General features: G+C 43.8%; 1 protein-coding gene across 1 annotated transcript; it reads left to right on the plus strand.

Moving 5' to 3' along the window:
• The first annotated feature begins 170 nt into the window (after window positions 1-170).
• On the plus strand, window positions 171-20,491 carry pou2f1b (POU class 2 homeobox 1b). The gene is made up of 15 exons (XM_056289372.1): window positions 171-216; window positions 6,567-6,632; window positions 7,524-7,615; window positions 8,467-8,562; window positions 9,181-9,357; window positions 14,164-14,293; window positions 14,487-14,578; window positions 15,632-15,805; window positions 16,042-16,178; window positions 16,568-16,727; window positions 17,997-18,185; window positions 18,951-19,065; window positions 19,178-19,517; window positions 19,643-19,731; window positions 20,168-20,491. The coding sequence occupies exons 1-15, from the start codon at window positions 171-173 to the stop codon at window positions 20,443-20,445; spliced, it is 2,181 nt and encodes a 726-aa protein (XP_056145347.1). The 3' UTR covers window positions 20,446-20,491.
• Window positions 20,492-23,862: the final 3,371 nt, after the last annotated feature.

Here is a 23,862-nt window from a genome sequence, read left to right on the forward strand (position 1 = left end):
GCGGACCGTGCACGTGTGCGTACGCGTGTGGGCGTGTGTGTGCGTGCGTGCGCGTGTGTCTCTGTGTGTGTGTGTGTGTGTGTGTGTGTGTGTGTGTGTGTGTGTGTGTGTGTGTGTGTGTGTGTGTGTGTGCGAGCACAGGGCTGGGATTTTTGGTTTAAATATTCAAAATGGCGGACGGAGGAGCAGCGAGTCAAGATGAGAGTTCAGGACCAGGTAATCATTACGGCATTTTACATATTCATACTTATATTCAAACTCCGTTACTCACAAACCCCAAAACGCTCGGCACAAAGAGCGAGATTTGGGTCGTCGGACGACAGGAGCCGGCGCCCGGGTTTATTTTAGTCCGCTCGCGAGCCAGCTGTAATTTGACACAGAGGAGGAAACGGGCTATTGCAGTGCGACGGCGAATTACGAGGAAAAACATGCCTCCCTTTGTGTGGTTCGACCTCCGCACGCCGCTACATATTCATACCTCCGCCGACAAATACAGTTTAGCATATTTTATTAGTAATCGCCGACGTGACTCGGGCGCTTATATCGCGCACTGAACGCGCCTCGGCGGAGCCCGGTTCGGGGGGGGGGGTTGGATCGGAGCGGTCCGGGGGGAAGCTAGCGTTAGCCGGGCTGCTAAAGCCCGGGGCAGGTCGGCTTTGTGCGTTGATGCGCACAGCGGCAGGGATCGCGTTTAAGGCAGGTTTGCATATTCATTTACGGCGAGCGGCGCCGACGGCCGCGCCGCTTTCTTTCCCCCCTCCGACTCGGGGGGGAGCGAAAGAAGACGAAGAAGAAGACGAAGACGAAGAAGAAGAAGAGAGGAGTAGCTAATCTGGCTGTGAGATAAAGCGAGAGTGTATTTATTGCCGTGGGATTTAGCTGGATTTTTTTATAGCCCTGCGTTTTCTCTCCCCTCTCCCTCCCTCTCTCCCCCCCTTCTCTTCAGCCCTTTTGTGCTGCTCGGTGCAGCCCTGTTGTGTTATTCATGCGGGCCTCCCCCCCCAGAACCAGAATGCGGAGTTCAGCATGTTTATATCATCATCGTTGCCTTCTTTTTAATCCGTGCGCCTTTTTGTTTGTTTTCCTCCTGTGCACGCCTTTGAATATTCCGCATGTGCTTTGAAAAATAAAGTTTTGATTCGGTCCGTTGGTATTTCCTTATCTCAGCTGTTTTTATTATTAATTTTTGTGTGTGTGTGTGTGGAGTTGGGCTTCTCATTAATGAGTAATTAAATGTTGGTGTAAAAAGTTGAGTAACGACTTGGGGGGGGGGTTTTTGCAGATTCCAGCCTCGCGTTATAACGGATGTATGAAACTCGGGTTTATCTTGCGTGCCGGACTCGTTACCCCCCGCCGGGTTTGAGTGGCGGTGGTCCGTGGCTTGCTGGCGTTAGGTGACTTTTGTTGTACCCCCCCCCCCCCCCGTCAGCTATATGTGGCGTCAGCGTGACTTTCATGATGTTTCCCTTTGTCTTTGTTTTTGGTGTGTGTGTGTGTCCTAACCTTCGCTTTTCTTTTCAATTAAGACATTCCCAGTTTGGAGAAAGAAGTTTTACGTGGGCTCCCACTTGGCTCTGATAATAGGAGTTGTGAGATTTGTTTTTGGGGGGGGTGAGCTCATGGACAAGAATAATTAATCTTGATGGGGGCGTTGCACTTCACACTGATCAAATAATTTTGAATATTTTTTCGAAATATTCATAACTGAAGGTGTCGGATTTTTTTTGTTGGCTGAGAGACAAAATGCTGGACAGCCCAGCGGTAATACCTGTTCATTGCCCCCCTCCCCGGGGGGGGCTAGGAGGGGTGGGGAGGCCCGCTTCCGGAGGGCCAGAAAACAACAGGCAGGGCATTCACACTCACATTGTTGAATGATTGGGCAAGACGGGGCTTGCCGACCCAACCGTTTTTTTTTTATGTAGATGTTTTACACGTTTGAGTCAAAGGGGGGAATCTCCCTAAGTTGGGCTTTGTTTGCTGCCATTGTTGTCTTTGCAGTGGTGCAGAGAGAGGGTTTTCCACTCATTAAACTCCTGTCATTACTGACGCTGAAGTATGCTGTAAATTAGTGCAAAGGGACAGCATTGGTGGCGAAAATAGGCAGGATGAATCAACCTGTGAGACGGCATGTTTTAAATATTTGAAAGTGGCTAATTTGTTCCCGGATGTTAATTGGGATGTAGCCCCCCCCAAGTCTTAATTTACAGGAGAATAATAATAATAATAATAATTAATAATAGGATTGTCTATTGTTGCTGGTATTGGAATCAGATAGTTGTCTCAAAATATTAGTGTGGCAAACAGTGAAATTGGAAATTCTTCACCTTAATTATTTGTTTGTTAAATAGATTCAGTTTCAAAACACAAGATCTACTTTCTTCTTTTTTTTTCCTCAATGAAATTGGGTTTTAAACGGTCATTGATTATGTTTCATACAGGTCAAATGCGTCGGCCCCACGGGCTGAAAATTGCTCTCTTTATTTATGAGGCAAACCAAGACAGAAGAATTTCCATTTCAGGAGTTTGTTGCATTAATGCATGAGGTACTTGTCTAAAGTATATAAGTTGTGCAATGGCATTGTTGTTGATGATCTGGTTAATGTGGCTGTATGGACAGCCTACTACTTGTTTGTTCCTAGGGATATTATGGGCAATCGCATACACTGTGTGAAAATGGCCTCTTAAAAAAATGATTGATTTATTGACCAAGGCTTCTTACAGAACAGGAGAGAAACAATTCTGTCATCTTCACACTCAGGCTACTTTCCTCATTTAATCAGTTTTACAGTTCCACCCTCATTCCATCCTTGGAGTTCCACCATGAATATTCATTAATGTAAACACAGTTGTCATGAATAATGCATCACTCCCCGTAATAGATTCACAACATGGCATCTCAAATTATTGAGTAGGCCTACATCAAGGCACCAGTCAGACAAACTCTGTCAAGAGCGGGGAAAGGGAATCATAACTAATGTGGCTGGTTGATGCTCAGAAAGTTAAACCACTTGTTTATGGTGGACTGAGGTGGAGTTGAGAGACCATTTGGGAGGTAGTGCAAAGTAAGAATGCCCCATTACAATGCCAGCGGGGTAAAGTCTGCCTCAAAGCCACAATTGTCACAAATGCCATGAACACTAAGAACAAGAGCTTGTGTCAGATGAAATGTTTCAGGGTCAGCATCATTAACAATCCAATGAGTTGTCCTCAAAATTGTTTTGCAAAAATATGCTAGTACAGTGGCTCTACCATGTGGATGCAGAATGTTCATGTACGGCACAATAATACTTTATCGACTGAATTCTAAGAAATTTGTGTCCATAGCAGGACTGCGTCGTATAGTTACACATAATTTGGATATCTACACAGAAGTAGTTAATACACATCTCATCATTACAAGAAGCGGGATTTGTATGAGATCAGTGACTTTTTAGCCAGTGACAATTTGATGCCGCTGAAATTTTAATCTGCTGAACGTATGCCTACATGAATAAATAAGTGTTTTTCGGGGTTACGGGGAATGCTGTCAAAGCTGGAAGCATACTGGAAAATCTTTGATATCCAAAACAGGTGGTGGAACTGAAGGCCCATTTCACATTAAATGGCCTGGTCTTAACGGAAACTTTCCTGTTATAACAAAAAATGCGGTCATTTGATAATGTGACAAGGGTTTCCATTCTCTAATTCTGCCTGGACCTTTTTAGGTGCCGCCTGCGCTTAAACGGATCTGAGTTATTGCCCGGGCTAACTACCGGACATGCTTGAAATTAAATGGGCATCGCAGATGATTATGCATCCGAACCAGGTTGTTGGAGATTTTTAGGTCCGCTCCATCGCTCTGAAAGATAATCCTTTCCGACCCTTCATCAAGACCCTCCCAAAATCTCCTTAGTGCTCAGACCTGCTTAGACTGATCCAGATTTGGAAAAGTTGTCTAGATAGCCAAATCGGGGGCTGACATCAGGGGGAAAACCCATGTCCCCGGTTTTAAGTCGGGGGATATGGCCAGTTGAGCGGATTGTGGTGTTAATTAATTTTTGCACCGTCTCTCATGTTGAATCTCTCTCCCCACATTACAAGCTCTTGCTGTATTCAACCAGCCCATCCATGTTACCGCTCTAATGAGCTACCTCTTTAAGATTCTCCACACAAGACAGTTGTATAATGCATTGTTCCTCAGTGAAGTTTTGCAAACTACTCAGTTTGTTGACACACTTTGCTGATACTGCCGTGCTCTGATATGGCCTTCCTTTTGTTTTCATGTTGCTTGAAAGAATAGACTTCATATTCTGTGATTTATTTATTTTATTTTTTCAAAGCTCAGAAAGATGGCTCGCTTCCTTAAGTTCTTTAAAGGCTTTTCTTTAGGGATGGCACTTTCCACATTTGCCTCGGGGCAATCTTTGCTAATGTTGTATTTATGTCTGATCTGATTTCACCACATTGGTCATCCTGGTCAGCAGTAGGCTAGAGTTCAACCTCTGAGGTACGCTGACAAATTTGCTGGTTTGAGGGGCAGGTCATTTGATAGAAGAGGGGGGTGTTGAGTGGCATAGTGTTATTCTAATCTCATTGGTCTTTGGTTGATTATCTTACAACACACCACTGTTAACATTAACAAATCTCTGGCAATGTTGGTTTTGCGTGTGTGCAGTGTCAACCCCTCTGTGTCCTCTTGCCATTGTTTGCTTTGGTCAACTACGCTGCAGATGCCATTTATCTGGCCTCCGCTTAGTCTAGGAATTCCTCAAGTTTTTCCCCAGGTGTGTTTATGTTTCTTAACATTTCTGTATTTCGTTTTGTTTTTGGTGGAAAGACAGTAAGCCTGCTTATTTCTGCAGACCTGTGTGTAGAAAAACACTCCAGTCCAGCCATTCTAATCTGCATTTATTGGACATCTGCAGGCCACGATTGCAGGCTTGTTTCCGCGTGACATTAACTGTCAGAGCATGTTTTGAAATGAATTTTAAGAGGCTGGGAAATGAAATACTAATGGAATTTAAAGTTAATCTAAATATGCTAATCTCCAAACACTTCATAAACATAGCCAGCAATAACCCACCGCCCACTCTCTGTTGTGGCTCACAGTGGAATGCCTTAGCCATGGGGGTTCAGCAGTAATGACAGGCTCTTGGTGGATTAAAAGTGGAGTTATTTATTTCCGATTGAGTGAAGCCCCCACACTAACTTCTCACCCCCACCCCCATTAATAGTTAGGCCTTGTTTCCATGACATCCTGGAAGTACTCTGGATGAACAGTCTCAGACCTTCTATTAGCGCCATCCTTCCTTTGCGAACACACCCGGACCGCTGCCGACAGGCCTTGCAATGCATTCTGGGATATCCTCAATACTTTACCTGCTTTTAGCTAATTACTTTTTGCCGCGCTCTCATGCAATAATTGGTCTTGTGCCTCCCATCTCTCTGCTGTGCCGGGTTCTGGTTTGAGCACTTTTCCCCCCTCTGTGTCCTCCTTATTCCCCTGTTTTTTTTTTTATCGTCCTCCAAAAGCCATCCAATTAATATGCTAATGAGCTGATAAATATTTATAGGGGTTTAAATTATGCAGAAAGCTTTCAGAGCCCGGTGTGAAATGCGTCGCTCGCAGGACTTCAAAGCCTTGCATCGCTAACGAGACTGGGCCCGATTTGCATACAGCTTTAATCAGCTGAATACTGATTATGCTTCATTATAGTGTATGTGTGTGTGTAGGGGGGGTGCTGGAGGAGGCTGCCAGCTGCACTTGTCATTTGTTTCATTCCAGCAAGAGAGGAAGAGAGAGAACTTTTTTCAGAAGTCGTGACAATCTTGGCACAAGAGGGAGAGAGAGAGAGAGAGAGAGCAAAGTGGGGACTGTTAGAGGGTGAGGAAAAAGAGAAGAGTAAGAGCGAGGCAAGGAGAGCTGTTTGCCCCGAACCCTGTTTGCTTTCCCAGTGTGCATTTCCCAGTGTTGTTCAGTGGAGCGTGTGTCGGACAGTACCACAGTGTAGCTCTAGTTGTCTCTGACTTGGCTGTCTGACCAGCGGAGAGTGAACAGAGGCAGGAGTGGGAGGAGGGACGGAGGGCCGGACCCATTGTCTGTGGGTTTGTCCGGCACCGACACTTTTCCTTTGATAGCTTTTGCCACCATGCTGGAGAACACAGGTGGAGCCGGAATGGGTGAGTTGTAGGTTCTGGTTGTAGTTTAGCTGGAGTTTATCCTGTATTCAGCTACTTGAATACATCCTCTGTTTAAACATCACGTATGAATAAAGAGTTAATTGTATTCATACAGCAACATTTATTTAGCATGGTCTTCCCATAAGACGGACCTCGTTCATTGCTCTGTTGTCGTTGACTGTGAAGCAACCGGTGAGTGTTGATTTTGGATTCTGCTTGGCCGTGTTGTGCATCTTCGGCATCTGGCATTTGTGCTTGTAACTGGAACACTGTGTTGTGAAACACAGTGATGGTAATATATTTTAGCCTGGTGATGAACGGGTAAGTGCAAGGATTTGATGAAGCACTGTTCTTGTACTGTCACTGGGTAAGGGTTTTTTACTGACTTCATCTTTTGCCCCTTCCAGATTCCAAAATGAGTAATCAGTCAGAAACTACTAAATGTGCAATGGAGACTGGCAACGGAAAAACAGGTGAGTGACCTGTGGCCACTCATCCTCATCCTCTGCCCCTTTTTCTGGATCAGAATTTGTAGCCAGGGTCTTATAGGTTGATTCAACAGGTTTCAAATTCATAGCTTGCAGTAAGGTTACAGCACTGCCTTAAGAAGCTGTGCACACTGTTGACTCCCCTTTCATTTAGTCATTTTGAAAATAAAGAGATGGCAGCAATCCAGCCCTCATGTGTGCGGTCCTTTTGCCGTTTGAGATCTTGAATCCCGTACAGCCATTGGCTCCCTTATTTGTGCCTAATGACTATCGCACTGTTTTGTGATGTCTTGGCATTTGAGCCATTCTCTGATGTGAATCATTAAATTTGAGAGCGAGCACTGTAGATTATATGCACAGATTTGCATTAGAGATCATCTGTATTGTGTAATGACGTATAAGGTTATTATTGATGTATGAAGTGAATATTCATAAAGGCCCATGTTAATATTTAATCATTACGATGCACAAATCAAATTCACCAACATGTACGTAATCATATTTATGCAGCCATACACTGAAGTGTGATCTCGGTACCTATTTAATACTTACTTTCAGTGTTTTCAAATCTTGCACGTTAAAATTCTAAGTGGTCTTTATAATTGGTGTGATGACTGCATTATGTACCATGTAGTCTTTCATATATTTTCTGCCTAAAAGTGCATTCCCCCTGCTGAGAGTCACACTGCACGAGATCCTAGCCAACTCCTCTGTCACCATATGAAATTGGTTGCACTGGACACATTAAAAACTTAAACTTAGTCTGTAAGCGAGGGAAAAGTCCCCAGGATCTCAGATCTAAACGGTGTGTGTCTTTGGGTTTCTCTGGCAGCATCTTTCATGAGCTTACTGTTTTTTTTTTTTTCTGTCTCCTAGGAGTCCAAACAAATGGACTGGACTGCCAGAGGCTGACGGTGCCAACCACAAGTGCAATCACTAGTGCACATGCACAAGCCCTCCTCCAACAGGTAACTCGTGCAAATACTCACACAACAGTACAGAAAACTCAAGTTTGTTGCACACGGAATGTTGCTTTCCTGTTTCTTTGTGTCTTGAGCATGTTCTTAACCGTGACCAGAAGAGTGGCTAAACAGGAGTTACACAGCCTACCTTGAAAGGCTTTTTTTCTGTCATAGTATTTCTGTTATGTTGGCCGTTAGTCATTTCAGGTGTTGAGTGTCGTTCGACTCTTATTACAATACAGATGAGGTACGAAGTTTGAATAGAGGCATGCTGATGTGCACAAGCAAAAAAGAGTTTATTTAAATGAGCCAGGCTCTCCTGGCGTCGCCAGGCAACAAGGCAGATTAATCAACCCTGTATGCTAATTAGCTGCTCTGCGGTTGCTCGGAAACAGATGGCAGAGAATATGCAAATCTATGCAGAATTTACATGCACTGCATAACAGTTATTTTAATTAGTATCTCAACTTCCCCCTCCCTCTACTTCCCCTGTCTCTGAAGGCTGCAGTACATTTTAAACACCCACTTTCTCACTCGCTTTTTAATTCAAATTCTCTCCCCAGTCAGAGATGAAAGCTCCATTCTGAGAATCCGGTTCAGGTGTCACATATATATTCTGTTTTTTTGCATTTCTAGGCCTGTATGCTTTTTCTGTTTACAGTGGTACTGTTAATTGAATGTTCCATCCCATTATTTTTATTAACTTTGATAAAAACTTTTTCATGTAAAAAAAAGACTATGAGACACAATTAAGTACACAGCTTGGTGCAGTTAAAAGCCTCGCTTATCCTGAATGGATTAGTCAAGTCTCTGGTATGCTTGTCTTCAAGTTCCCCTCTTTGCTTTGTCCTCACTAGTCAAAGTCGGAAGACTCGAGTGCTCTTCCGACCTCCGTCCAGCAGAGTGTGCTGCCTCAAACCCAGCTAATGTTGGCCGGGGGACAGATAGCTGGAGTAAGTGGCATGTTGCCTGCTTGAAATCAGCTAGAACTGGGCCCCAGCCACTCATCTGGGATCAGATCTCAACACCAATAATTCTGGGTTAAAATCCTGTCTGTAAAATGAATTCTGGCCCAGATTCAGTGGCTGGGGTTGTTTTCTCGTAAATATTTGCCTATCTCTCCCAATGGTGGTGAGGCTATGTCCAAATTCTTTCATAGCAGAGGTGGAAGAAGCATTTTGGACATAGCCGCAGCTTGGTGCACTCATAGTTAGGCCAACCTCATGAACATTGCCTGGATTCCATGTCTGTGCTCTTCCATCTACGGCCATTTACAGTTGAGCCCATGTTTTTCAAGAGAAGTCTGAATATCCGTCTTCTTGTGCCACACGGGAGTGAACACGTGTCATGCATGTGGACTTGAGTTTTGTAAATGACATCGACATGTTCATGTGCACTTGAGCCTGGCTTGGTCACCAGTCTGTTCTCCATTCACCTGTCTCCTGGACTCGCAGTCTGTGTCCACCTCTAAAAACGACAATGAAATATGCCAGCAAGTTTTAGCCTCTTTCTCATGCCTTGCTGCCTCTTACACCTCCTGTCTCCTGACCTCTCTCCCTACCCTTCTTTAGTTGACACTGACGCCAGCACAGCAGCAGCTGTTGATCCAGCAGGCCCAGGCCCAGCTCCTGGCAGCCGTGCAGCATTCAGCCAGCCAGCAGAACAGCACCACAGGGGCCAGCATCTCCGCCTCTGCAGCCACCCCAATAACCCAGTTGCCCCTGTCACAGCCCATTCAGATCGCCCCTGTAAGAGACACACACATACTCACTCACTTTGGACTTCTATCACTCTCTCTCTCTCTCTCTCTCACACTCTCTAATTTAAAATTTCTTAAATTAACTCAAGACCTTAGTTGTGAATACAGCATCTTACTTGGCCAGTTATAGTGATTGTCAAAGTTTTGCAATTTTACAGTGCTAATGTTTTTCCAGAGAAAAACCAGCCCAGTAAGAATATAGGAATACTAGAAGAACCCCGCTACAAGGTAGCGGTTTGGTTATCCACCCATCTAAATCTCCCTCCTCTTCATCCTGCCAACTAACTGCCTTCCCCCTGCCCCTAAACCCCCCCCACTCCAACTCCCTCTCCTCAAATGCTCAGAATCATCTGAAATGCCGAGAAAAGTGGTTTTTAGCCATTTTTAGAAAATGCATATTTTGCATAATTATGTATAATTATTTTAATTTTCTGCTATTTTTCTGGTCCTCTCTGGAACAATACCTACCACCTCCAAAAAAAATTAGGATCATAAGTGCATTTTTGCAAAAATGCACATTTTGCATAATGTCAAAACATTTCTAAGTCCCAGAAAAAAAAAGTTTATATAGGTGAAAAAATCAAAGATGCTCAGAATCATCTGAAATGCCGAGAAAAGTGGTTTTTAGCCATTTTTAGAAAAATTCATTTTTTGCGTATTTATGCATAATTATGCATAATTTTAATTTTCTGGGATTTTTTCCCTTACTCTCTGAGACAATACCTACCACCTCCAAAAAGAATTAGGATCATAAGTGCTTTAGGTTTCGGTCCCGCTATCTACACTAACTAACACCACACACACACACACATTACAAAAATATGGGAGTTGATGCTGTAGGTCTTTGTGACTAAGTTGTGTTCATTTTTATTTCAAGTTGCAAAAAATGTCACGCCAATCATAGGAGGAACACTGCCAAACCTCTTCTTTTGGAAAGCTGCTGATTGGAAGTCTGAGTCTATAGTGGAAGAGAAAAGACAAATCCAAGGTTCTCTTCTCTTTAAAAAAAAACAAAAACAACTCTATTTCATGGACCACTATATCTTAAAAATGCACTAACATGTGACATAAAGCTGGCGGACATTTTTATTATCTCCGCCAGGCGGTAGCCTGGAGGGAATTATGCATTTGGTTGCACATGTGTGCATGTGTATATGTCTGTCCGCGAATAATCTTACAAACTGTTGCACCACTCACTCACTCATCCAGCGTCGTCCTTGTGGGCGTTAGCTGATCGCGCTGCCTGCCTGATGATGTTGCCCGATCTGCCCGTCTCTTATGGCATTGAAAATATCAGCCATAGAGTGTCCTGTCCATTCCTCTCAGTTGTCTATATGCCACGTCCTCGTTTACCCTCCACTGTTGCACCTGTCAGCCTAAAAAAAATTTCTGCACAGTTATGAGTGTATGTTGAGGAACCTTTCGTGGTTGCGGTGATTAAAAACCTTCAAAAAATGCTTGTTCTTGCTATCGCTGCTTGCACTCTTCATTCACTCTGTAGCTCGCTCGACCAACACTGCTTTCCATTGCTGTCTGCTCTGAGTCAAATGTGCGCATGCGTGACTCACATCTACGGTTGAGTCAGATCGGGCAGTGGTAGTGTCAAGACCAAAACTATGTATTCAGGTATGAGTCTTGAAAGTAAACAAGAAGGCGGTCGTATTTCACTAGCCAGCACATTATTCCCTGCTGATCTCAGCACAGGAGAACTGGAGAAACACTTGGATAAACCAAAAAATAATTCGCCTTATTCACCTCGCCACCATGCGGAAGTGCCATGGTCTCCAATGATAAAACTCTGCTGTACAAGTACAGTTTCAAGAGTAGGATTAATCAGTCACAGCTGTCAGTCATATCAGTAGCTGCAGTAAAACATTTCCCATGGCTGAGCTATGTTTTCTTACCACGTGTCTTTATGCGTGCTCAATAATCCAGGTAATAAAATCAAAGAAGGTTGAATCAGTTCACTGGATACTCATCTAAGTGACCCCTTCAGTCTAAACTGACTGCAGGTATCCCCACCCTTATAAACAACACAGTGCCTAACATTGAATCAAGTCCAGTTGCACTTGATTCAACTCCTTTGGATAACCATGACCTGGATGAATGAGAACATTCACAGACAGTGCCTAACAACCAAAATCAACGACCAGTTTTATATGCAAATATGGGCGTGTCCATTAATTAACGTTTCAGTGGCCATGTGTACCATTCACAGAGAGTTTGAGAATGTTTCTCGGTTGCTTTCAAACCCCAAAACGCGCTGCGCCAGAAGTTGGTCCACCCCAAGGATCGGATCCCCGGGCACAAACCAAGCAATATAGTGTACACTGTTAAGTGCCAGGAGGATTGCCGTGACTTGTACATTGTGGAAACTAAACAGACGCTGGCCAAGAGGATGGCACAACGCAGGAGAGCTAACGCGTCAGGCCAGGACTTGGCAGTCTACACCCAACTACAGGCCAGTGGCCACTCTTTTTAAGAATGAGGATGTGCACATCCTTGACAGGGAGGAACACTGGTTTGAATGGGGAGTCAAAGAGGCCATCTATGTTAAGAGCAAACAACCATCTCTGAACTGCCTAGAGTACATCTGTCGCTATCTTACAATGCTGTGATTGCAAACATTCCCAAATCCTCTGCGAATGGTACACATGGCCATTGAAACTCTAGTTAATGGTCACCCCCGTATTTGGATATGAAGCTGGTCATTGGTTTCAACAACTGTATTGTTTATAAGGGTGGGGATACCTGCAGTCACTTTAGACCGAAGAGGTCATCAAAGAAGGTTGATTCAGTTCATCTGGATACATTTATTGACAGATTCGTTTCATCACTCAACTGAGTGACATCTTCAGTCTAAACTGACTGCAAGTGTCCCCACCCCTTTTAAACAATACAGTTGCATAACAATCAAAACTAACGACCAGTTTCATATGCAAATATGGGTGTGACCATTAACTGGAGCTTCAAAGGCCATGTGTACTGTTTACAGAGGACTAGGGAATGTTCGCCATCACAGCATTGTAAGATGGCAACAGATGTATAACGACCGAAACCAACGACCAGTTTCATATGCAAATATGGGTGAGACCATTAACTAGAGTTGCAAAGGCCATGTGCACTATTCACAGAGGATTGAGGAATGGTTGCTATCACAGCATTGTAAGATGGCAACAGATGTACTCTTAGCCCCGCCGGTTCAGGGATGGTCGTTCCCTCTTCACATAGATGGACTTCGACTCCCCGTTCAAACCAGCGTTCCTCCCTATCAAGGATGTGCAGTCAGTTTACACTGAAGATGTCACCTAGTTGAGTATCTGTCAATAAACGTTGCGTCCGCATGAACTGATTCAACCTTCATTGATTTTCTTACCGTTGTTTTATGAATGAAAGTCAATCAGCAGAGCAGCCGTTCGCCTTCATTCATTCTACATCATGAAAACCACAGCGGTTAAACACATTTGAAGTCATTTAATAAGGGCTTGGAAATTATGATAGCCTGATCCGTCAATTCATATTAGACTTGGTGACTTTCATGCGAGGGTCCGCCTAGCAGCCTGCACATCCACAAACTGACAGGCAAAACGTTTTTATTAGGTAGCGTTTTTAGCTTGGGCACTGCATATTAAAAACTTTTTTCCACATTTCCCGTTCAATTGACTTGGACGCTGTGCAAAAGTCTTTTAATGGCAGGAAAAACACTGTTTTTTCTGTCCCTTCGTGCATGTACCCTACTCTTCTTCCGGTCGGTGAAAAAAGGGGTAGTTTGTCTCTAAGTTTGAACACCGGAGAAGGGGAGCTACGTCCGCCTGGCGGAGGTCTGCTCTCTACTGATTGCGTTCCTCTAATGTTTTGTATGTTGGCTACGTTGGATCTCAGATGTGTAAATGGTATACTAACTAACTGTTGACAGAACTACAAGTTTTTCAGGGCTACAAATCTCAGCCTGTCAAATGCAGTGTCTTTTTAGTCATCACACCTGTCATTCAGTGTATCTGATATTCTGCCTGCAGTTACTGAGGCATGGAGAAGGCCTGCTTTGCGCCACAGCATGTTAGTGCATTGTTAAAGTGCATTAACCCATGAAAGCGAAGAGAGCTTTGGATTTCTCCTCTGCTCCCTGCAAAAATGTGTTTTCAGCTTTCATTAACAAGGTCTGATAGTTGCAACGCACTGGTGTCAGAGTGTCCAAATCCCAGAGGTCAATTTGAAAATGAAACAAAGTCACCAGCACTTTCGTGTCAGCACTGTCCCACCGTTAAACCAAAAAACACATGGTTGAACTTGACTTTTACTTACTGATGTTGTACTAGTAATCCTTTATGAGGTTGTTCTCCTGTTAGGGGTCGCCACAGCAGATCATCCGTTTCCAGACAGAACAGAAACCATTAAAACGTGCAATGATGAGTCCATTCAAAATTTGGCTATTAGTGGAATAGCTATCCTCTTAAAAGCACCAGTGAAAGTGAAATGATCAGAAAGCCTTGTTTGTTTGCATGTAAATCTTTAGGATAGTGTCTTTAAAAAGGCTCAAATTTTACTTGTAAATGTCCTGATATACATAGTTCCTCTTCAGAACTTACCTCCGTTTCATGTGTCTAATGAAATAGTGGTGATATATTCTAGAAATATTGTAGTAACATAATACTGATATATTCCTACATACCAGTGATATATTCTTGTGATATATTCTAGTGATATAACACTGATATACTAGTGAAATATTCTTTTGATATACTGGTTCTAATGACTTAGACATGCTATATTCTCAATTTTCTTGCTTCTTCTGCAGCAGCTGCAACAGTTTCAGCAGCAGAATTTGAGTCTGCCCCAATTTGTTCTGGTGCAGCCCGGCCACCCCATTGCCACACCACTGCAACCTGCTCAGTTCATCATCTCACAGACACCACAGGGCCAGCAGAGTATGTACTGCCCCCTGCAGGGTTCGTTGTTTCTTACCAACACCTATCACTGCACTGCTATTTCACAACTCTCCAAAGCTTCTGCTAAATTATCTACTTTCATCTGCTTTCACGTAGTCCACAAGACATCTTAACCATTACTCTTGTCTTCTTTCTTTTGTTATTCTCTTCCTGACTACTTTTCACTATGTAGGCCTCTTGCAAGCCCCGAGTCTTCTAACTCAACTACCTCAAAGCCAAGCCAACCTCCTGCCGAGTCAACCCAGCATTACCCTCGCCACTCAGGTTGGTAATGATGTGTGCAGCTCCTCTTTGAAATAGTGGAAAAAAGTTTCAATTATGCTGCCAGAGCTCAGAGTGACTCGTCACTGGTTTCCAGTGTGCCTTTCATCTGAGGCGGTGTTAGAATGGGATGTACATCAGTGAACCACGCAGCATAACTTGTTTTTGAAAGCCTCGCGTCATTAGCTGTTAATCACTTCTTACACTTTTACTGACTTTTTATGTAAGTTTTTTCCATTTTGTTCATTCTTTTTAGTTTGTCTATTTTTCTTATCCTAACCACTTGTGAATACTCAGTTCCTAACTGTGTTTTTAGATAAGTGGTATACAGTAAGTTCTGTTATTGTCCTCCACAGTCTGTGACCACTAGACTGGTCTCCATTGGTTTGTTTTTATTCTTCTATCTGTCCACATCACGCCATTTCTGAGACACTGCAGGTCTGATTTTGGCGAAATTTGTGAGAATGCTGCGTCCCGACACCGGTCCATTCAGCCATCCATTATCTTTACCAACTTTACCCTGGTCAGGGTCGCAGGGGATGCTGGAGTCTGTTCCAGCACGCATTGGGCGCAAGGCCTGTGCTCCAGCATTTTTTTTTAAAATAACAGCGATTGGCCTGATATGGCGCTCCCTGTAGGCCAAAAATATTTCCAACTTTGAACAAACAACTTTCTCACCATTGTAGCTTGGGTCTTAAAATTTGGTTCACGTGCATTTCCTCCATCTGAATATTTTGCCTCATGGTGCATTAAGCTGTGTCCACTCATATTTCATGCGAATTTATTTTGTGTTTTTGCACATTCTACGGCCATTATCTCTCACTGTCTCACTTGTGGGGCATGACATGTTTATTGTTGCCTTGACTACTACTGGCCAGCAGTAGTAGTTTGTTAGTTCATAATTTTGACAGAGAACATATTGCATTTGAACTTCTGCTTTTAAATAGCTTTTTAGTTAAGCTGGATCTTGTAAGACCACAAAGGCCGCATGGGACTGAACAGAATGTGTTTGAAATATTTTTTTGTAAGTACAAATCATTTTGTTTCTACTTGCAGCCTGCAACTCCAACGCGCACGATAGCAGCCACACCAATCCAGTCTCTGCCCCACAGTCAGACACCACCCAACCAGCTGGATACCCCCACCTTAGAGGAGCCCAGTGACCTGGAGGAACTGGAGCAGTTTGCCAAAACCTTCAAACAGAGACGTATTAAACTGGGCTTTACACAGGTATGTATTTGTGTGTGTGTGTGTGTGCGTGCGTGCGCATGAGCGTGTGCATGTGTGTGTGTGTGTTTGCTTATGGAGCCAGAGAAAAGGAATGGATTCCAAGGTCCAAGGACCTCATAGTTTGCACCTGTCTGACTCATATTTACCAGCCCCTTTCTTCTCCCTCTCTCTGTCTCTCTGATGCTGTCTCTATGTTTCTGTCTTTCTGTCGCTCCCTTTTTGTCTGTCCCCACCAGGGGGATGTTGGCCTGGCGATGGGGAAGCTGTATGGGAATGACTTCAGCCAGACGACCATCTCTCGCTTTGAGGCCTTGAACCTGAGCTTTAAAAATATGTGCAAACTCAAGCCACTGCTGGAGAAGTGGCTCAACGATGCAGGTTTGTCCCTGAGCCCACCCACACAGCTGTTTGTTCATATATGTACTTCTGTTCCAGTTGACTTGTTGACAATATAATGATTGACACAACGGTTCATCAATCAATGCTAGGCAATTGTCTCTGCTTCCTCTGACATTTAGCTACGGCAACTCACTGAAAGTTTTGCAAACCAGCTTTGATGCAGCATATGATAGATAAGCCAGATCAGTAAAGAGATGAAAATGTATTGGAAATGGCAACAGTGGTTAAGGGAGGTGGGAGTTGGAGAGACATTTATACAAACGGTCCAACTGTGTTTGTCACCTCTTCATGTATGGTGTTGTGTCAGGGGCATGGGGTAGCAGAGCACCTTGTCTTTACCTCTCTCCCCTTCCCTTGTGTCGGTGCTGTTTGTGCAGAGAACCTGACGTCTGACCAGGCCCTATCCAGCCCTAGTGCCCTGGGCTCCCCTGGCCTGGGTATGGATGGGCTCAACCGACGTCGGAAGAAGAGGACCAGTATTGAGACCAACATCCGCGTGGCCTTAGAAAAGAGCTTTCTGGAGGTGAGTGACTCCCATTCTAGAGGTAATAATGATAACATTAATAATAATAATGATAATAATAATAAGAGATCATTCTCCCTGTATGGGAAAGCCATGGGGCTGATGTCAGCTACAGTCATGCCTCTCAAGGTGGCAGAGATCTCATTTTCTGGCTCAAGGACAGTTAAGTAGAAATGAAACAAGGCATGAGGCGTTTAATGTAGGCCTAGGTTTGTGTTTTAAAACTCCTAAACAAAAATGTTTTTGGCTCGAGAATCCTTGATGTTCGGTTATTTTATTCCATTTCCAAAACAATGGGCCCTATCTTACACCAGGCACAACGCGAGTGTCATTTCTAGTTTCCGACCCACACAGTTGTCATTTTCCCGCCCAGCCCCCATGTTGTTTAAATAACAAATGTATTTGCACCCATCTCAGTGCCCATGAGCGTGTTGGTCTTAAAATGACGTGTGGTCAGCCCAGTTGTTGGCGCGTTGCTATCTTGAGGCAGTAGAAGGCGATTGCATGATTGACCAACAAAAAGCTAGTCTAAAGTCAATGGCCCAGAATTTTCCTGCTATTTAAAAGGTGCATTATTCAGATAGTAAGACGTATCTATGTAGGTGGGTGCACAACACGTGTACACTCTGCTTGTCACACACACACACACACACAGTAGCACACAAACACGCAAAATTACAACTTAAAACATTACAACATGAACGATTACATCACAATCTTTAAAAAACGTGTCAAAATGGAATCCGAGCTTTGGATTCCTGCCGCTCCCGTAGACGGTCTGCTCGCGCGCTTTCACGTCACGCTTGAGCAGATCCATTTCCTCAGCAAAAAAAAACCGTTTGTTTCTCCAACTTGCCGAATCTGCCATTAAAATAGCCATGTGCCGAGGTGCAAGCGCATCTGACTTTTAAAGGGAATGGGAGGTGACTGTAATTGGTTTAATTCATGTTATGCCCAAAACACACACGTGATGTATTAAAAAGAGACTTAAGTACAACTCCTCTGTGCCTTGTGCCTTACTTTGCACCCAGATTTTATGCCGTTTAGCTAAAAAAAGTGGATTTGGACATGCCCTGAATGCACTTGCGCCATGTGCTTTCGGCCATGCACTATAGATCATTTAAATAGAGCCAATAGATTTTATCACTACCACAGGGGCACTTGTTAGGTTTATTAAGAGGTAGATCTTCATAGAAAGTGGAATTGTCTTGTGTTTAGTTGGCAACCCAAAGCTGAAAGGGAATCTCTGGCTTCTTTGCCCTCTTCAAGCAGAACCAAAAACCTACCTCTGAGGAGATCACCATGATCGCCGACCAGCTCAACATGGAGAAGGAGGTGATTCGGGTCTGGTTCTGCAATCGCCGGCAGAAAGAAAAGAGGATAAACCCCCCCAGCAGTGGCGGTGTTGGGGGAGGCAGTACCCCTATCAAAACCATCTTCACCCCCAATAGTCCCCTGGTAGGTACCCAGAAAAGTGCACCAAACATGCAAGCACACACACACACACACACACACACACACACACACACACACACACACACACACACACACACACACACTCGCAAACCTATACTTGTGGGGCCCCCTCATTGACTACATTCATTTCCTAGCCCTTAACCCTAACCTTAACCCCACAAACTACATGCCTAACTCTAACCCTTACCCTAACCTTAACCTAACCCTAATTCTAACGTTAACCCTAAAACCAAGTCCTAACCCTAAAATAGACCCTTTTACTTGTGGGGCCCCATAAAATGGCCCCACAAGGTAGGTGGTTTCTGGTTTTTCTATCCTAATTAGGATAGAAAAACATGGTATACACACACACACAGGCACACACACGCACACACACACACACACACACACACATGCATACATACACACACATATACATACACATTACCACCAGTGCATAATGTAAAGGGTTTTGTAATGTTGGCACTGAGAACCAAGTTTGACTCTTTGGCAGTTCCAGGACCAGCTGTAGTTGGCGTAATTGTTAAAGAACATCTCTTATTTGGACCTTTGTGACATGATATATGAATCACTACAATTTTATTTTTCAGCTGAAGATTGTCATTACGTGCAGATTTTAAAGATAAGGGCAACGTTTTCCAGAAGTTACCATTGCTAAGTAGTTGTACTATAAACACTGGACATTGAAAGTAAAAAAAACCGTGTTTTCATGTATGACTAAATTCTCCCTCTTCTCCCCATGTCCAGGTGGCTAGCACAGCAAGCCTTGTGACCAGTCCAACCATTAACACACCCACCACTTTGACTGTAAACCCAGCGATGCCTCTGACCAGCACCAGCGTCTCCAACCTGTCTTTCACAGGTCTGTGTGTGGCTGAACGAATGTGTCTGTATAATCACAAGTCATGAGATGAGTTTAAAGTTAAATATTCCTGAAATGTAACATATTGTCTACATGTTCCGTCCTCCCAAAGGCACCACCGTTGGAGGGACAAACACAGCATCTGTCATCTCGACCACGCCCTTGGTTACTGCGGCAACAAGCTCACCGTCTTTAAGCTCCTCCCCCTCAATCATTCAGTCCACAGCTGCAGAGGACAGCAAAGCTGCCATCCACGAGCAAACCATAGTCACCCAGGCCCCGACCTCTCTGGCCGCCACCTTGGGTACGGGCCAGGTGATGGTGGCGTCTCCAGGACTTTCTGCTGCCCTGCAAAATGCTGCCCAGTTACCTACCAGTGCCAGCTTTGCTGCCATGGCTGCCGCAGCGGGGCTGAGCCCAGGGTTAATGGCCTCCTCTCAGTTCACTCCAGGGTGAGTTCAGGGGCAATTTCCGACAGTCTTCAGTGGTCGTCTCACTTTGTGTAATTCCCTCAAGTGAACGGAAGTCCTTCTCGTTTATCTGCTTGTTCTTGGCCTGATTTTGTCTTTGTGTTCAGGGGAGCCCTGCTGAGTCTGACCCCTGGTGGGCTAAGCAGTGCTCTGAGTCCTGCCCTCATGAGCAACAGCACACTGGCCACCATCCAAGGTGTGTAGTAATGCGATGCACAATTAACACTCACCTGCATTTTTTAGTTGTAGCTAATACACAAACATGATAACATGGATTTAGTTATAACACTTTTATAAATGAGATATTTAATAATGTGACACTTTGATCCTTTGAAATATTTATTAACATGACTCTTTTGCATGCATGTGGGATATTTTGTAACATGACACTCGATTACATGTGCGATATTTTGTAGTATGACATGCACGTGATATTTAGTCACATGACGCTTTCATATATGGAGGGTTAGTTACATGAGACTATCTATCACATGTATCACATACATGTGATAGATTTAGTCACATGACACCTTCATATATGTATGAGCTGACTCGTATTGCTAGCAAGCCGTCTAGATGCCTTCCATCCTCCAGAGTGCTGTCTGCTGTTAACCGTCCTCTTCCTCCTCCAGCTCTCGCATCAGGCGGTGCACTCCCCATCACCCCCTTGGACGGTGGTAACCTGCTGTTTGCCAACACCTCTGCTGGTAACACACCCAATCTGGTGACTGCACCGTTGTTCCTGAACCCTCAGAACCTGTCGCTGCTCACCAGCAACCCTGTCAGCCTGGTGTCCGCTGGTGCGGCGGGGGCGGGGACTCTGCAGGTCACTGCTGACGCCCATCAGGTCACCACGGCAGCCGTTCCCGTGTCGGCCTCCACCATTACCACTGCCTCCAAGGCTCAGTGAGGCTGCCCAGGCCACGTCTCACATCACCACCTGTTTCTTGTATTGTGCACTAAACTGTTAGCACACAGTATAGGGATGTAGGGAGGTCGTGTGATGTAGGTTATTGGCTTCGCACACACACTTGCATATACATATACACATGCCTCTCTCCCCTTTCCCTGTTTCATTTCTCATTATTTAATCCTTTTTGCTGCCACCAAAAAAAATCCTCACCTCAAGAGGGTGGGGTTGACTTTCCTAGTTTATATTTTTACTTTTCCTTTTTGGTCATGTTTTCACACAGAAGTGAGACGGGCTCTGTTGTGCCTGACACTCCATGTGAACCCTGGCTGTTTTTCCTCTTTCACATTTTGTGTACATAGTCTCCTTCATTTTCCTCTGAAGTACTTGTAACCAAAAAGAACTCCTTTTTCTTTTCTTTTTTTCTTTTTTCTTTTTTGGGGTTGTTTTCCTCACCAAACAGAATAACTACTAATTCCTCATTATTCATCATCACTAATAGGGATTTGTGTTTCCATCCCTGTCTGAAATGAATGATCTCTTTTGGGTTCTGTTGGATAGGGCTTCACACAAATCATATCAATTCTACTTTTGAAATTCTTCTGTTCTCTTTTCTTTACTGACTAAACTTTTTGACACTTTCAAAAGTTAAGATTTAACTCTTATATCAATTTTTAATCGTGGTTATAAGGCTTTAAAACAAGTAATAAGTGGCCGATATAATGGTTATCATTGCTTTAAGGGCCCGAGGGACCAGATGTGTCTCTCCGGCCCTCTCTGTCGGGAAACACTGAGTTAAAACATTTTGCAGAAGTGGCGAACTGGCCACAGAGCTTTTGTAAAAAAAAATGTAAAAAAAAAATCGAAATGATGTCTAGGCACGGACCATAGACACTGATAGATGACTGAAATCAACATTGAGAGCTTTAAAAGGAGCTGCTGGTTGTGCAGTCCCGCGTTCGACTGAGGGTGGGTTGTTCTTTTGTTGTTTTTTTTTTGTTTTTTTTTTTGTGTAACATTTTTTTTGTGTGTTTTTTGTTTTTAAAGGAATGGTGATAGTCGTGGGAGAGATGTCAGGAGTTGCCATGTGTCTGTAAAGGTTGTTCTCCGCGACCCCAGACAGACGCTACCGCTGGTCGTTCTCTCCTTTCTTTTGGGCCCAGTCATCTTACCAACTGAATGTTGGCGTTGGGTAGATGGGATTGTTTTGTCTGTTTTTAGGAGTACCGTCGTATCTACTTGTGCACAGTATCTGTACCAAAAAAAAAAAAAACAAAAAAAAAAACTGGATTGATGAGCTGCAGTCTGCCCATATTTTTGGAAGAGTTAAAAAAAATTTTTTTTTTCTACGTCCATTTGTTGTCAGCAGTCCTTTGACTGGCTTATTTCAAGATATACCAAAAATATTTGTTTAAAACAATTGCTGTACATTGCCAGTGTAGCTTAGCCTAGTCAATATATTTATGAATACAAAAGCTCTCTCATCATCAAGGAAATATTGAAATGCAATATTTTGATGATCATTTTCCAAAGAAGAGTCTTCTTTTTATTGTGTTATCGAAGTTATAGTAGCTCAGCTTTTGATTGGCGGCACAAGTGACCAAAAAGGATGGGGTCGGCAGGTCGGGGTGTGAAAGGGTAGTTTTCTTTCCTGTAGTTAAGACAGTTTAGCTGTGATTGATGGGTAGTGGTGTATATCTCTAGGGTCCTGACCCTTTAAATCTTTAACCTGTTTGTTTTTTCTGCAAAGTTTTGTCCACTTCAGTTGATGGTCCATGTTTTGATCCTTCGTTTGGCCGGTTTGGTAGCATCGTTGACCTATAACAAAGCCTAGGTGAGACCTGTCTTGTTGAATTTTTTTTGTTTTGTTGGTTTTCTACTAATATTCAGCCATAAAACAGAAGCTTGAACCAAAGTGGTTTTCTCACTCGCTGCTGTGCCTGCTTGAGCACACAAGTTGCCGTTCACAATATCGCTTCTTTACACGCCACCGACAAACGCTTTCCTCCCACCCACGCCTCTGTCAATACATTATTCATTCCTGATTTGCTGCTGCTCGATAAGGATCACAGAAACATAGCTTTAACAACCTGCTGCTTTAAGCTTCCCATAGAGGTGAGCTGTCCAGAGGCCTGCGTGACTTCCTGTAGCTTTACGACCACACACCTGCGAGATTCAGGCTTTGCAGTTTAGACGACCCCCCCCCCCCACTGGAAGACGGTTCGACCGTTTGAGCTGGGGGTCAGATTGCGTACAAACCTGCATGTGTCATTTAAGATTGCCGCCACTTCTTTGAATTGTCAGCGGGATGCAAGAAGAATATGCCGTTGCCCAATTCAGGCTATGAACTCTTTTTGGACCTGCCAAGTTGCCGTAGCTGACCTGTTTGGCTAAGCAGAATAGACCAAGTGTTACCCATTCACCTCCCCTCCCCTGCTAAATGACCACACCGGAAAAAAAGTAGCATGGTTCTTCTACTTCCAAAGTCACAGACGAATTAACCGTCGCTGTTCTTTTACGAGAGACTGTAAACAGCGAAATTTGTCCACGTAATCCTTTTTTTTTTTTTTTGTACTTCGTCCTCTTGTTGTTACTTTTGACTGAATATACCTCAGCAGCACTTAAACACAAAGGTTCACTATTAGAAAAAAAAATATCTATCTGTCTAGAATGTACAAGTTCTGTCTGGCTTGCCATTTCAAAACGAATAGTGATGAACATACAAGATAAAGGACAACCTAACTACTACTGCTTTTTTTTTTTCTAGTACTACTATTTATGGGGTATTTCCAGGTTTAGATATTATTTTGTGATCCTTCTTGCCAAAGTGATAGCCTTTCTCTTCGCAGCTAGGCGGGCGTCTTGCTGCCCACTTTGCTGGTCTCTCCGGTCCTGGAGGTCACGGCCGGCCTGAGGACTCGGCGCCGTTTGTAGTTACCTAAGGGTTGAAACACGCGCTAGCAAGGTGAGCCGGGAGCTATCAGCACCATGGGATGTTACTGAAATATTTATCTGAGGAACGACTTAAGAATTAGAGAAAATATCTTTTCTTAATTCTATACATATAAATATATATAGATATATAAACAACACATGTAAGATATTCATATTTTATATTTGAACCCGTATGTTATCAAGACTGAATGTAGTGTTTTATCTTACTTATACTCGAAAATCTCCCCCCCAATTCTTCCTTTTTTATCATTGCGAAATAGCGGTTTTTGAGAGCTGTCAAGACCAAAAAAAAAAAGAAGAAAGGAAAAATCGTTAAATAGAACCGAATGAATCTTGGCCACGCCTCCGTGGTGCGTGATTCGCTGACACCTGTGTCTGTCAATGTGTGGGGCGTGGTCTTTGAAATAGGAGGGGCTTGTTCAGGTGCTCCTGACGGGTCCTGTGGTCGATAGGAAAACAAAG

Source organism: Lampris incognitus, chromosome 11 (genome assembly GCF_029633865.1).
Source record: "Lampris incognitus isolate fLamInc1 chromosome 11, fLamInc1.hap2, whole genome shotgun sequence".
Classification (NCBI taxonomy): domain Eukaryota; kingdom Metazoa; phylum Chordata; class Actinopteri; order Lampriformes; family Lampridae; genus Lampris; species Lampris incognitus.